Source organism: Vipera berus (assembly GCF_964194415.1).
Source record: "Vipera berus genome assembly, chromosome: 7".
Lineage (NCBI taxonomy): Eukaryota > Metazoa > Chordata > Lepidosauria > Squamata > Viperidae > Vipera > Vipera berus.
In genome coordinates this window covers 76,117,648-76,132,647 of record NC_138209.1, presented here as the reverse complement: position 1 = coordinate 76,132,647, position 15,000 = coordinate 76,117,648, and the positions used below count along the sequence as shown (strand labels likewise).

The 15,000-nt window shown below is 40.0% G+C and overlaps 1 protein-coding gene across 2 annotated transcripts in view; it reads right to left on the bottom strand.

Moving 5' to 3' along the window:
• The window catches only part of KLHL5 (kelch like family member 5), a 21,332-nt gene extending 16,496 nt beyond the window's left edge, over positions 1 to 4,836 (bottom strand). For both annotated transcript variants that reach the window (XM_081332694.1, XM_081332693.1), the window contains exons 1-3: positions 4,663 to 4,836; positions 3,287 to 3,423; positions 1,818 to 2,014 (exon numbers count right to left, since the gene is read on the bottom strand). In XM_081332694.1, coding sequence (XP_081188820.1) covers positions 1,818 to 2,014; positions 3,287 to 3,423; positions 4,663 to 4,805 — 477 coding nt within the window. In that variant the 5' untranslated portion in view covers positions 4,806 to 4,836. The remainder of the gene's footprint in view (positions 1 to 1,817; positions 2,015 to 3,286; positions 3,424 to 4,662) is intronic.
• Positions 4,837 to 15,000: the final 10,164 nt, after the last annotated feature.

Genomic DNA, 15,000 nt, shown 5'->3' with positions numbered 1-15,000 from the left:
ATGGAGGAAAGACCTGGGCACCTATTGCCCATTTGATTTTGCAGTCTTTTTTTTCCCTCCCGTTCGCTGGTATCACAAAGGAAATTCCAATTAGCGCTCAGTGACCGGGTGAAATAAAATTCACAGGGGGAAAAAAAAGAAAAAAGATCTCCAAAAAGTTACCTGGTTGCGTTCTCTCCTGTAAATAAATATTTGGAAGGCTGTACGTTTTCTAGATGAAATGTTTAGGCTTGGTTGGAAAAAAAACAGAAAATCAGCTATTGGTAAATAAAAGAAATCTACTAGATTTCTTTTAAGTAAATCACCGAAGTTGCTCTTCAGGTCACAAAAGGGGATCACATAAACCCAGGACTTTGCAACCGTCCTAAATATGAGCCAGTTGCCAAGCGTCTGAATTTTCATCACGCGATCCCGTAAGGCGGGGACTACCTCTATTTAATGGTGATTTCATTCCCATTTGAAAAACTCCCAATGTAAGCAGTGTACTTTGAAAATACAGTAGGTGCAAACGTCTTCCACCCTTTCCTTTTCGGCAACTTAATTTCCATTTGAAGCGCAATGCATAATACACGGTTTTTAGTAAGCAGCAGCGTTAAAACAGTGGTGTAGATCCACCAAACTAAACATTGCAGGAACGAGCGCAAAATGGCCGCTCCTTTAATTTTTTTTTTTGAAGTCAAGCAGCTTTCAAGCAAATGAAATTAAGTAGGATTTTCCTCTAATTGAAGATTCAATTGGCCTACCCATTTCTGTACTGTTCCCATGGCAACATATATTTCCAGCCAAAGGAAGGGCCTCTACGGTGCCCATTATTACTAAAATTCAATTTCAGGTCTCCGTTGGAATTAAACAATATTTTTTAAAAAGGCCCTGGCAAGAATTGATGTAGCGTAACTAATTGCTCTGGAAAATCACTTTAAAAAAACCCATCTTAATTTAAATTTTATTCAAGTCAAACTATTGAAGGCTAGGAAAGTGCCTCCGGCTTTGTTTTGAGGGGATTTTCCCCCCCAATGCCAATAGCCTTGCAAGAGTAATTTCCAGGGTTTTAGCCTTAGGGGAAATGCTATAATACATCTCAATAAACTAATAAAGGATAATAGAAAGTATCAGTAAGGAATGGCAAAATGACTTATCAGAAATCGCCGGGAAGGCGTAACCCAGGTGTCAAAATTCTTAAGGTGTATTTTTTAGTCATATACAGGTAGTCCTCGGCTTAAAAATCTTTTCTTTAGTGACTCTTCGAAATTATAATACAGCTCTTAGTTTGTCCCAAATGCTATTGAATATGTCATCACGTTTTAACTTTTTTTTTTTTTGAATTTGTACAGATTTAAGCGCTCTTCCTAAGAGTTCAAAGTACCTCAGACACATAATCTTAGCAATAATGGTTTCAGCCATAAAGTGGAACGGCCTTCGTGTTGTGTCTGGAACAAAATGAGCTGAAATAATAATAATAATAATAATAATAATAATAATAATAATAATAATAATAATAATAATAATAATAATAATAATAATAATAATAATAATAATAATAATAATAATAATAATAATAAAAAAATAACAGTAGCTTGCCCAACGTAAGCCAAAGACAAAAGATCTAATTACTGGCTTCCGGGTTCAGAACCTAACACCAACTATTCAAAATAAAGTTGTTTAAAAAAAAAAAAGATAGGGATTCTGTTCTAGCTCTTTGGAAAATAAAAAAATAGAAATCCCAGTCAACGTATCTAGGATGACGGGAGAGGATGGCGGGCCATGATATAACGGAATGCTTTTCCCATGGATAAAATGAAAGCCTGAGAATTGCGCACCATGGTGTAGTTGTGGGCCACTTTGTGCAAATCGGTGCAGCCCTGCGCGTCGGCAAACGAGCGGATCCCAAGGCAATTGGAAGGGTGAAGCTGCTTCATTAAAAACTTGCAACAAGCTTCCACCACCTGCGACAGCTGAAGGATACAAGCGGTAGATAACAGGCACTCAATGTTCTCTTCTTTTAATTCAAGGCGACCTAGAAGGGTTTGAAAACAGAGTTACTATGACGTGCGATTCAATCAAACAACTCGTTATGATTTAGATCGGGATAAAAACAAGGGAAACGCACACTTAATTCTGTGTATTCTGGAAATCTGCCATAAGAGGCTTTTTATGGAAAATTCACTAGGGGGGGAATGAGGGCCTTACTACACAGGTAGTCCTCAACTTACAACAAGACCATTCAAAGTTACGAACAACACTGGGGGAAAAAAAAGAGACTTAGGACCGTTTTTCACAGTGACGGCCACTTGCAGCAGCCACACGGTCATGTGATCAAAATTCAGAGGCTTGGCAACTGGCATGTACGTGCGACGGTTGCAGCGCCCCGGGGTCACGTGATCTCCTTTTGCGACCTTCTGACGAGCAAAATCAGTGGGGAAGCCCAGATTCACTTAACAACCAGGTTACTAACTTAGCAACTGCATTGATTCACTCAACAACTGTGGTAAGAAAGGTCGTAAAATGGGGCAAAACCCACTTAACAACGTGTCTCAGTTAACAACAGAAATTTGGGGCTCAATTGTGGTCATAGGCTGAGGACTACCTGTAGTTTATAATGCTGTGAAGTTGGTTCTTGATACAATTCTACAAAAAAGTTGATGGGACGGAAATAAAGGATATGGATAGAGATCGCCAGGAAATTCCCCTCGATCTAAGACAAGACAGGAAAGGCAAAGAAACCTCTGGAAAAAAAGGGCAAATCCTTAGCAAGAAAAACGTACGATGAGTGAAACTTGACTCAAGCAATTTTTTGTCACCTAGTATTTATTCTACTATAATTCTGATTTTTCCCCCCAAGTTTAACTACTACATTGTCTTGGGTTTTTTTCTGATCCCCAAAATAGTGTTACTTTTTTTTTTGTCTAAAGAAGGACTACCCTTTGGCAATTTTGTACTAAAAAGCTAAAAGCATCCGAAGAAAAGTCATTTTTTTAATAAATAAATAAGTAAATCACCAAGTGACATTTCTTTGGGGAAAACACCCCCGCTTTCCAGTCGTTTGAGTAAAAGCCCCCTTTTATTTATTTATTTATTTATTTATTTATTTATTTATTTATTAATTATATTTTTATCCCTCTGAATTTAGTTTAAAAACAAAAACAAAAACTGGGCCTTGCTACCTGTAGGTCAGTGTTTATAGCTATTATTATAATTCACACTGTATACAACGTGGTGGATCTTTAGCTCTGTTCCACAAACCACGGAGGTTAGCGTTCGCTTGGCTTTACGGTAACTCGGCTTTTACCTGTATACGCGTATTGCACTAACGCCCACAATGCATTTGGCTCCACGCCTTCCATTTTGATTTCTTCCTGTCTGGCTTCTCGGACGTCATTAGTAAACATGGCTGCAAAGTAATCGGAGACGGAGGACAGCACCAACCTGGGCCCGCGTGAAACAGAAGGCAAGGGGGGTGCCTGCATTAATTTGGTAGCCTGTTTATAAAAGCATTTGAAATGACAATCGATATAAATGGAAGCACTCGGTGCAGTTAAAAAAAAATCGGATGATTTTTATGACACAATCTTTGCATTAAGCATGCGTCCGTGTGCGCATGTATGTGTATGAAAATGTATTTTTTTCTTTTGAGGGTGGGCATCAGAATTTCATTACTGTTTGCCAGTCTTATACGTCTAACTGTCGAGCATCTTCTTCCTTTTAAAATTACCTAGAAAACGAATATATAAGGAAAGCTAAGCCATGGATTCAGTCTGCCCGCTCACGGTCCTCCATGCCTTGCTCACCTCCCGGTTGGATTACTGCAACATGCCCTGCGTGGGGTTGGCCTTGGAGACCACCGGGGAACTTCAACTGCCCCATAATACGGCAGCGCACACAGTAATGGGGACCCCTAAGTTTGCCCATGTAACACCTTTGTTGGGTGAATTGCACCGGCTTCCAATTTCTTTCTGGACGTAATCCAAGGTGCCTTTAAAGCCCTCTACAGCCAGGATATCAGTGGCACCATCTTTCCATAAGGACATCTACCCTGCTTTTATCTTTATATTCACTTTAAGAATCTTCTGTATTAAGGTGTGTTTCTTTGCTTTATCCCACACCCACCATAAATAATAAAACCATGTGATGGTTTTATTATGGAAGGACTGGTCCATTTGTAATCATTAGGCTGTCGCCCTACAGTAGTGTCCCAGTTCCCCATATTTACTCGGTTTTTAATGCTGTATGTCTTTTAACTGAGTGTGTTTTGCAATTTTAAAAATGATTTTTATGGGGAGCCGCCCCGGTTGTTCTGAAAAAAATGAGCTGCTGTACAAATTTTTCAGATGAGACAAATAAGTTAACAGAAATAAATGTACAAGCAGTGTGTTTTAAAAGGACAAAAGAAGGTTGTTGTTTTTTTTAAAAATGAAAGATTTCTGAAACGGGTGACAGTAGCTGCCATTATGTAAAGAGCGTAACGTTAACAATTTTGCTACGGTTTCAGGAAAAAAATCAATTTAGCCTTTAGGCTTTCCTGCTGACAGCTATCAAAAAACGAACAGGCGCACGAGCAAAGACCCATCCTTGGAATACTAAGTGGGCACGTTTCAAGCGAATTCTTCGCAGGTTCAAATGTCTCCAAATGAACGACGGCTTAAAAGGGATCGAACGCACGTGTACCTGTGTGCTGGAATCCGTCGCTCGCCTGCCACTAATACCACGTCGCACAGCTGCTTGTGTCTCAGGTAATTTTCCATTTTTTTAAACGTTTGCTCCGCATGGTTGAGCGCTTGAAAAAATTCATCAGACGTGCAAGGCTCCATTGGATCAGACGGAAGGCGAGTCCCTCTGACGCTGGAGGATCTGGAAAGGCAAGGCACACGTAAATGAATCAGAACAGTTAGAACAATTAACCAGAGGAACCACCTGCCTCCAGAAGCGGTGAATGCTCCAACACTGGAAGTTTTTAAGAAGAGACTGGACAGCCATTTGTCCGAAATGGTATAGGGTTTCCTGCCTGAGCAGGGGGTTGGACTAGATGACCTCCAAGGTCCCTTCCAACATGATGATGATGATGATGATGATGATGATGATGATGATGATGACATGAACTAAGGAGGAATTTCCTGACAGTGAGGACAATGAACCAGTCGAACTACCTGCCTCCAGAAGCTGTGGATGGTCCAACACTGGAAGTTTTTAAGAAGAGACTAGACAGCCATTTGTCTGAAATGGTCTAGGGTTTCCTGCCTGAGCAGGGGGTTAGACTAGATGACCTTCAAGATCCCTTCCAACTATATTATTATTATTATTATTATTATTATTATTATTATTATTATTATTGAAATTGATGGCGTGGATTTGAGACAAAATGCTCTTCCTTCCCTCTTCCGACAAAATCCAGACTCTCAAAAAAAAGCTTCAAGCTACTGAGACTTTGTCAAAAGACTGTGTCTGATGAGTAGCTAAGAAGAGAAGCTTCCCAGACTCGTGGTCTTTATGATACGCATTTTTGGGCATTCCCGCTCATCAAGGCGCTCTGCGCCTACGTGAAGAAGACTGAAAATAGCACCTAAAGGGACCATGAAAATTAGGTCGGAAAATTAAGCGCAAGGCGGGTTTTTTTTTGCACCGAAATACATTTAGAGGCTTGCTGGTAGGAGTAGGCAAAACGCCCGCCGTTTGAAACGCCGAGAAACATTTCCTCAGCTCCAAACCTTTCCCACAATGCCAACTGGAGCACCGCGAAAGTGGACATTTGATGCCCAGGAAAGAGATTAACCGCTCGGCAAAGTTGCAATTAACGGTGCTGGCGTTTATAGGATCGTAATTGCGTTTCAAAATTATCAGGCTATTAAGAAGATGGATAGGCGGAGAGAAGGGGGGAAAAAAAAGGCAGCTGGAGGCTTCTAGTTTTATGTTCTCACATCAGCCGGGAGGAAAACAGAACCTGGTCTGTGAGTTGTCAGCAATGGCCCAGCCAGGCTTCTGTACATCCGCCCAAAGAAGTCCTTTACTGATTGGAATTCGTTTTAATTAAAGTTGGGGAAGGCATTTTTCAATACACGTTTAAAACCATCTTATTTATTTCACGAGTATTTCTTAAGCGGATACAATAAATAGTTGAGAAGACTGCAGTTTGGAAGTGCCTAAACACTGCGGGGTCCTCGCTGCTCTCTGAGCTGGGTGGTTTTCTTGCAGACGTTTCATGACCCAACTAGGGAACATCATCAGTGCTAGACGGGAGTGTAATGTGGCTTGCTCTCATTTTATACCCTACTAGCTTGTCCTGTCGGTGCTGGTGAGTGTGGTCTTGATGGGGCTGTTTTGAGTACAAATTTCAGGATTATTTTTTTTTTTAAAAAAATGGAACAAACAGCCGAAGAATAATGAAAACTTTGATTTCAGAGCATTACAAATGGGCTAAATTTAATCTCCAGTTAAATTTGTAATGCGATTTTGGAAATCATGATGAAGAATCTCACCTTTTTAAATTTTCTTCTATTTTTTAAAAAAAAATATATTGGTTTTTTTAATTGTAATTAGAAGCTTTCATAAATTTACTACCACAAATGAAAAAAAAGACATTTGTAGTTTTTTTAAAAAAATCAAACCAACCCTATGTTATAATCTAAAACTGGGCTAACACCAAAAGCAATTTATGCTTAAACTAAGAAAGATCGTAACTTTGCAACTCCAAATTAATAGGTAATTAACCAGGATGAGCCCTGGTAGCGCAGTAGTTAGAATGCAGTATTGCAGGCTGACTCTGCCCACAGCCAGGAGTTCAATCCTGACTGGTTCAAGGTTGACTCAGCCTTCCATCCTTCCGAGGCTGGTAAAATAAAATAAAAAATAAAAATAAAAATGAGGACCCAGATTGTTGGAGAACAAAATGCTGATTCTGTAAACCGCTTAGCGAGGACTGCAAAGCACTGTGAAGCGGTATATAAGTCTACGTGCTATTGCTATTCCTTCCTTCCTTCCTTCCTTCCTTCCTTCCTTCCTTCCTTCCTTCCTTCCTTCCGCCATGGTGGCACAGTGGTTAGAATGCAGTACTGCAGGCAAGTCACTTTTTTTTCATACCGTCGTAACTCTGACCTGTCATAAACTGAGGACTACCTGTATAAGTATGTAATGTACATACTAATGCTTATATTTCATACATGGGGTGGCAGACAGAAAGAAAAATCTGGACTGCTTCTGAACCAGTGAGACATAATTCAGCCATCCCTTCCTGCTCCTTCTCAATAATAACAGCGTGAGCAAAAGTAGAATTGATTAACCTTTTATGTTCCAGCCCTTAATCGCAGCTTATCTAAATTGCTCACACGAGTGCTCTCCCAGGGGTGCAGGGGAATTTACAGGAGGATGGTCTTATTAGCTTTACACAGCCGCAGGAGGAGTGAATGAATTACAAATGGCACACACAGCGAGTGAGTTTGTGCTACCTCTTATTTTTGCATGCAAAAATAAGATTGGAGCGTAAGTGTGCTTAAGACTTTCCTGCCCCCTGTTCTTGCACGGTGTAAGATGAAAACTACTTCGCGTTCTGCTCATCTCCGGAGAGGAGAACAATGTTTGCAATAATTTTATTCCCTATTTGTTTTTTAAAAACCTGTCATTTAGTTTTTGAGGAATTATCACTCTTAGCAGTGATCTCCATAAAAACCAAGGTAACTGCGTTTAACTTAACTGTTGGGCACCCCAGAAAAACTTCTCTGTAGGAAACAGATTTTTCTTTAAAACATTCGTTTTGAGATCCTGACATTACATTTGGGTACAAATGGAATATCTTTCCATAGCAACCCTAAACAGATATATATATTTAAGAGCGCACTAAAAGCTCTAGTAAATTCAACGCAATCTGTTTATGCCAGCTATTAGCATTAAACACTGATATGATCAGAAAAATCAGTAATTTATTGACGTTCAAAAGGAAGTAACTTTTTGCTCCACCGAAACGTTTAGTATTTGTATATTGTAATTTTCGACTAACGTTTACCACAAAATTTAAAGAGGTCCACATGTTACAGTATTGGCTTTGCCCTCTTTTTAAAACAATGGTCCTTGCGTAGTATTAATGTTTGTACGATTGAGAGGAACAAAGGAGACGTAGCACATTTTAGTACCTGTACTGGGGCATAATTAATGAATCTGATCGCTGTTCAACATTGGAAATGCATTCTAAGGATACGGTCCATTCGTTAGCTAAGTTTTAAAGGCAAATCAAAATATAAAATGTACCAACTCTCCTATTTCTGCATGATATACAAGGAACAAAAATAAAATAAAGGTGTGCATTTTCTCTATAAAAATAGAATTAAAACAAAGTATAGTACTGGAATGCAAACATACTAGGATAATGAACTTCAAATGCAGTTCTTTACACATGTGTTCAGAAAGCAAGCTACTTAGTCCAACGAGACTGACTTCCAGGTAAATGGACATACTACAGGCACATGAAATTACATTATTATTTTTTAAAATAAGCGACAAAGAGAACTCCGGCTATATATTCCCTACAATATGTTCATATCATCACTAGCTAAAAGCTTTGCAATTTCTGTGGCTGGTAGCAGGAGGAATTCTTGGTTTCTAATTACTTCCATGAAGTGCTCCTAAAAATGATAAGAAGTATATATAGCTGGATTCAGCTAACCTGCTTCAGCAGCCTGAAATAAATCCTATATTCTAAAACCCAGCAAGGACACACAAAAAATAAAGCCACCGTCATAAACACCGATCCAGATGAAATTAAAACAACAAAATAAGACCTAGAGGAGAAATACCTGGCCGCCTTCTTAATATATATATATCTATATACCTATATACCTATATCTATCTATCTATCTTTATATATATATATATATATATGTATATATATATGTATATATATGTATATATACTGCTAAGCTTGTAAGCCGCCCTGAGTCTTCGGAGAAGGGCGGGATATAAATGGAATTAAAATAAAATAAATAAATAAATATGTATATATATGTACATATATATATGTATATGTGTGTATATATATATATATAGATAGATAGATAGATATACACACACACACACACACACACACATATAGATAGATAGATAGATAGATAGATAGATAGATAGATAGATAGATAGATAGATATAGATATAGATATATATGTATATACTGTATATCCTACCCATTCACCTTAATCCCTTTTCAAAATAACTCTGGATACAGATCAGCAATTGCTCATTTCTATTTACTGGGGCAGATCGCTTGTTAAAATGTAAAAATAGAATAAAATACATTTTAAAAATGCCGGCGATCAGCACAAGAGCGTTGTTTGGCTGGCTGGAAAAAATTTTTTGCAGCTTTTCAATGGAGGAATCTCTTTTTTTTTTAATCTTCGCAAACCGCCACCCCGCAGGCAGCTCATTCTGAACGATGAGAAAGCAAACGACCTGGATGCGGTGAGGTTTGGTACTTCTTCTTCTTCCTCCCCTTCTCCTTCCCCGGCTCTACCCTGAGCATCTGGGTCCTCGAGCAAGCCTGAGATCTGGACGTCCTCTTGGCTGAACTCGGAAGAAGGCACTTCTGTTTTGGAGGCCATTGGCCGGGAAGAGGAATCCAGCGTGCCCTGGGGCTTGGACCTCCGGAAACCGAGGGATGCCAAGGAGGTCTGGAGGCTGCTTGCCTTTGGAAACTTAATCCCCCCGCCGGCGGCCGCTGCTGCCTTACGTCGTCTTCTGCCCCAGAGGTCTCCTTCGCCACCGGCGGTGGCCTGGGGATCAGGAGGGGGCTGCTGGTGACCCAGCCCCCTCCGTCGCAGCTTTAGAACCCGCTTCACGTCCAGCTCTCTGCTCCAGCCTGACATCCTCGGCAAGAGCAAGGGATCGTCTAGGCAACGGGCACAACCGGCAGTGCACATCAGGATTGGTGCAACCAACCAGGAGGAGGGAGAGACACGTGGGCTGCCTGTATACAGCTTTCTTTCTTTCTTTCTCTTTCTTTCTTTCTTTCTTTCTTTCTTTCTTTCCTCCTCCTTCCTTCCTTCCTTCCTTCCATAACCAGAAGTGCGCATAAAGATTAGTGCAAGCAATCAGGAGGAAAGAAACACATGGACTGCCTGTATACTTCTTTCTCTCTCTCTCTCTCTCTCTCTCTCTCTCTCTCTTCTTTCTTTCTTTTTCTTTCCTTCCTTCCTACTTTCCTCCCTTCTCTTCCCTTTCCTTAACTAGCAGTCCACATAAAAGATTTGGGCAACCAACCAGGAGGAAAGAAACACATAGCCTGCCTGTATACAATTTTCCCTTTTCTTTCTCTTTCTTTCTTTCTTTCTCTTTCTTTCTTTCTTTCTTTTTCTTTCTTTCTTTCTTCTTTCTTTCTTTCCTTTCTTTCTTTCCTTCCTTCCTTCCTACTTTCCTCCCTTCTCTTCCCTTTCCTTAACTAGCAGTCCACATAAAAGATTTGGGCAACCAACCAGGAGGAAAGAAACACATAGCCTGCCTGTATACAATTTTCCCTTTTCTTTCTCTTTCTTTCTTTCTCTTTCTTTCTTTCTTTCTTTCTTTCTTTCTTTCTTTCTTTCTTTCTTTCTTTCTTTCTTTCTCTTTCTTTCTTTTCTTTTTCTTCCTTCCTTCCTTTTCTTCCTTTGCCTTTCCCTTCCTTCCTTCCCTCCCTCCTTCTCTCGCTCCCTCCCTCATATGACTACATCTAGATATGTGGCGCATCAAAGTCAGAAAATCCTCTTATCTTAACAGGACGAAAGCATAATTGAAAGAAAATAATGAAATGAGTAAAGTGCCTGGCGACTTTTATCAAGAATTAAAGCTGCACGAAGGCAGGCGCCCCGTGTCACGTTCTCGCCAGTGGTTTCATCCTCTTAACATTAATGTTCAGTAGCCCTAGTTTTCACTTAATTCAATTAGACACGCTGAAGAGGTGGGCTAGGGAGGCAAGAAACCATCACCAGGTACGATTTCAAAAGCCAGCAAAACAATTTGCCTTTCTAAAGACCTCGGCACACAAAAACGTAATTTTAAATGTAGGAGCAAACCAACACACACGACCATTTTTACTTCATTTTACAGCTCCTCGTTTTTATTTCACTATCAGAAAAGATTTACAGCCCTTTCAAAAGGGAAGGGTGGGAAACGCAATAGAATAGCCTGCCTTGTTTGCTTGCACACGCACACGCACACACAAACACACACAGAGAGAAAGTTACAAAGGACATCAGAAGAGGTCAATGGAAATTAAGTTATTTTGCTGGTTGCTAAAATATCACAAGGGACGCGGTGGCTCAATGGGTTAGGATGCTGAGCTTGTCGATCAGAAGGTCGGCAGTTTGGCAGGTCGAATCCCGAGTGCCGCGTAACAGAGCGCCTGTTACTCGTCCCAGCTTCTGCCAACCTAGCAGTTCGAAAGCACGTAAAAATGCAAGCAGAAAAATAGGGACCACTACTACGGTGGGAAGGTAACGGCGTTCCGTGTGCCTTTGGCGTCTAGTCATGCCAGCCACATGACCACGGAGACGTCCTCGGACAAGCGCTGCCTCTTCGGCTTTGAAACGGAGATGAGCACCGGCCCCTAGAGTCGGAAACGACTAGCACGCATGTGCGGGGGAACCTTTACCTTTACAAATATCGCAGGGAAATAGACCTAAGATTTGCGTGGCTTAAAAACGAACCGCATAAAAAGGTACAAGTCCATTTCTGGCTGCTACTAAGGGTAGCTAAGTAAGACCCTCCAAAGCCTGGAGCAGAACACTCAAAAATAAAACAGAAAACAGAATAAGCAAATGAGGTAGTTTCCCTCGTGATACCATTTCACTCACAGGACATTTCCTTGGAATATATATATCAGGAGTCTTCAAAGTTGGCCCTTTTATGACTTGTGGACTTCAACTCCCAGGCACGCTGGCTGAGGAATTCTGGGTGTTGAAGTCCACAAGTCATAAAAGGGCCAAGTTTGAAGACCCCTGATATATATAGATGCTCAAGCCCTTAAGTCCTTTTTTAAAACCCGTTTCAAATTGTTTCACCTAACCGAGTTGGTTACTCTCAATCTTCCATCAAACCCATTTCGAAAATGAGTTTGAGGAAGCCTCGGAATATTATCAGATGGAAAAAAAACCTGATCACATAAGAGTTTTTACTTTGGTAAGTAAATTAAGTAGTGCAAAAAGTGCAGTCTTTAAGGCCCCAGGCTAGAAAGCGGGAGACCGTGAATACAAGTCCCGCCTTAGCCGTAAAAGCCAGAAGGGGCCAGTCCCTCTCTCTCTCACAGCCCAACCCACCTCACAGGGTTGTTGTGGGGGAAATAGGAGAAGTCAGGTTTGTTGGAAATGTACGACACCTTGAGTTCTTTGTGAAAATAATAAAGATCATTATTTATAACCTTTATTATAATTATATAGGATAGGATAGGATAGGATAGGATAGGATAGGATAGGATAGGATAGGATAGGATAGGATAGGATAGGATAGGATAGGATAGAATAAAATATGGAAATTAGAATGGAATAGATATTGGAATATAGAATAGAATAAGAATAAGAATAAGAATAAGAATAGAATAGAATAGAATAGAATAGAATAGAATAGAATAGAATAGAATAGAATAGAATAGAAAATGAAGGAATGGAATGGAATGGAATGGAATGGAATGGAATGGAATAGGATAGGATAGAATAGAATAGAATAGAATAGAATAGAATAGAATAGAATAGAATAGAATAGAATAGAATCAGATCTTCAAAGCTTCTTAGTATCCAAATACTTTATGTCCAACCCAGCAAACATCCAAACTATATCACTGCTACTTTAAACCAACGCTACAGAATCCTTCCAGAGCAGGTCCACGTTGGCAAAAATGGATAGAACTGAGTTTTAAGCTAACCATTATCGATAAAAAAGAATATACATAATTCAGGGCTGAACCTTCGCACCCTCTGAGCCTGGTGTTTGCAAACTAATAAAATATAAACTCAGCTATTATTTAAGCTAAATAAAATATAAGCTAAGTAAACCATAATCCATAAACTAAAGAAAAGCTAAGTATAGTTTAATCAAAATTACCTTTAGTAAAAATCAAATTCGCTAAATACTTCTCAAAATAATACTTGCTCTTTAATGCCAAAGAAGATACATGTTTATGGTTTCTGCCTATTCATGTGAAAGTATTATGACTTATTTCCTTTGAGAGTCTATCACAAGACTGGATTTTTTTTCCAGATCAGCAATGCCCATTAAAATGTAACATTCAACTAGCAATTAAAATCTGCCTTTTAGTCTAAACAACTTTTCTATCTAAACATTTTCCGTAACAAATCGGTCCTTCGTACATACTTCTAAAAGCACCGAGGCAAATTTCAAACACATTAATATCTTCCATGTGCTGTCATTTCATAAGTGCAGATATACTTTGGATTACGCATCATGTTTTACTAAGATTGCATCATTTCATACAATAGTGGGATTTTTTCAGAGCAAGACTTGGCATTGTCTCTATTGGCACGTAGCTGCCGCATTGGAACTTTCTCAGTTCATTCAAGGTAATTTATTTCAGACTTTTGTGATCAAAAACATATTTACTTGACTACAAATTCCCCCCCAAAAACAGATCCCAACCCCACAAGTACAAGTTAGATGCAATTAAACGTATTTAGATCGAGCAATTATATGTTCCCTTTACCGTGAATCAAGCCAACTGTGTCGTATATTGTTCCATATTGCTAAACAAATTAGGGTGTAACTATGAATTAGGATATAACCAGAGGCCATAAAATGTATTTCATCCTCAGATTTATGAGCCGCTAGCAGAAATATGGGAAAACATTACATTATTACACATCTTTAAATGTTTAATTTAGTTTACCATCATGCACTGCAACATAGAAGCTGACATTAAAGTCTTCATGGAATCTTTCTTATGGTTATTCAAAGGATATATTTGTGCTTCAGATCAACCTGAATCTCCCTGGACAAGTTCACACAGGGCGAGTTGGACAACATTTTTAGTAGCTCATTTATTTATTTATTTTGCCTTCTTTTATAGCTGAGACAAAGTGACAGATGAGAGTCCAACACCGGCTTCGTGTCCAAGATAGGATTAAATCTCACCACTTCTTGGTTTCTAGATTGGAGTTTTTAACCTACCAGCTTTCTATTCACGATAAGAATAACATCCGATGAAAAACTCTATGTTATTGCTAAGTTCCAGATAAAAATTGATAAACCTGAAAATAATCTGTAGAACCAGAACAAAAACCAAAATATGAGTTTGAGTAAGATAGCACTATTCCGGTATTTGAGGGGCTGCCCCAAAGACGCGGTGGCTCAGTGGGTTAGGACGCTGAGCTTGTCAATCAGAAGGTCGGCAGTTTGGCGGGTCGAATCCCGAGTGCCGCGTAACAGAGTAGTGAGTGCCTGTTACTCGTCCCAGCTTCTGCCAACCTAGCAGTTCGAAAGCACGTAAAAATGCAAGCAGAAAAATAGGGACCACTACGGTGGGAAGGTAACAGCGTTCCGTGCGCCTTTGACGTCTAGTCATGCTGGCCACATGAACGCGGAGACGTCCTCGGACGAGCGCTGGCTCTTCGGCTTTGAAACGGAGATGAGCACCGGCCCCTAGAGTCAGAAACGACTAGCACGCATGTGCGGGGAAACCTTTACCTTTACCCAAAGAAGAGGGGGTGAATTTATTTTCCAAAATACCAGAAGGCAAGACAAAGAAACAACGGATGGAAACTAACCAAGGGGAGAAGCAACCTGGAATTAAGGAGAAACTTCCTGACAGTGAGGACAATTGACCAGTGGAACAGAAGTTGCCTTCAGAAGAGACTGGACAGACACTTGTCTGAAATGGTTCAGGGTCTCCTGCTTGAACAGGGGGGGTTGGACTAGAAGACGTCCAAGGTCCCTTCCAGATCTATTCCGGTTGATTATTAAGAGCCGAGTCTTCTTAATAGTAAATTCTGGGACGAATGCAGGATTGGTATGGAATACTCAGCACAACACAAAAACTGCTTCTGTTCC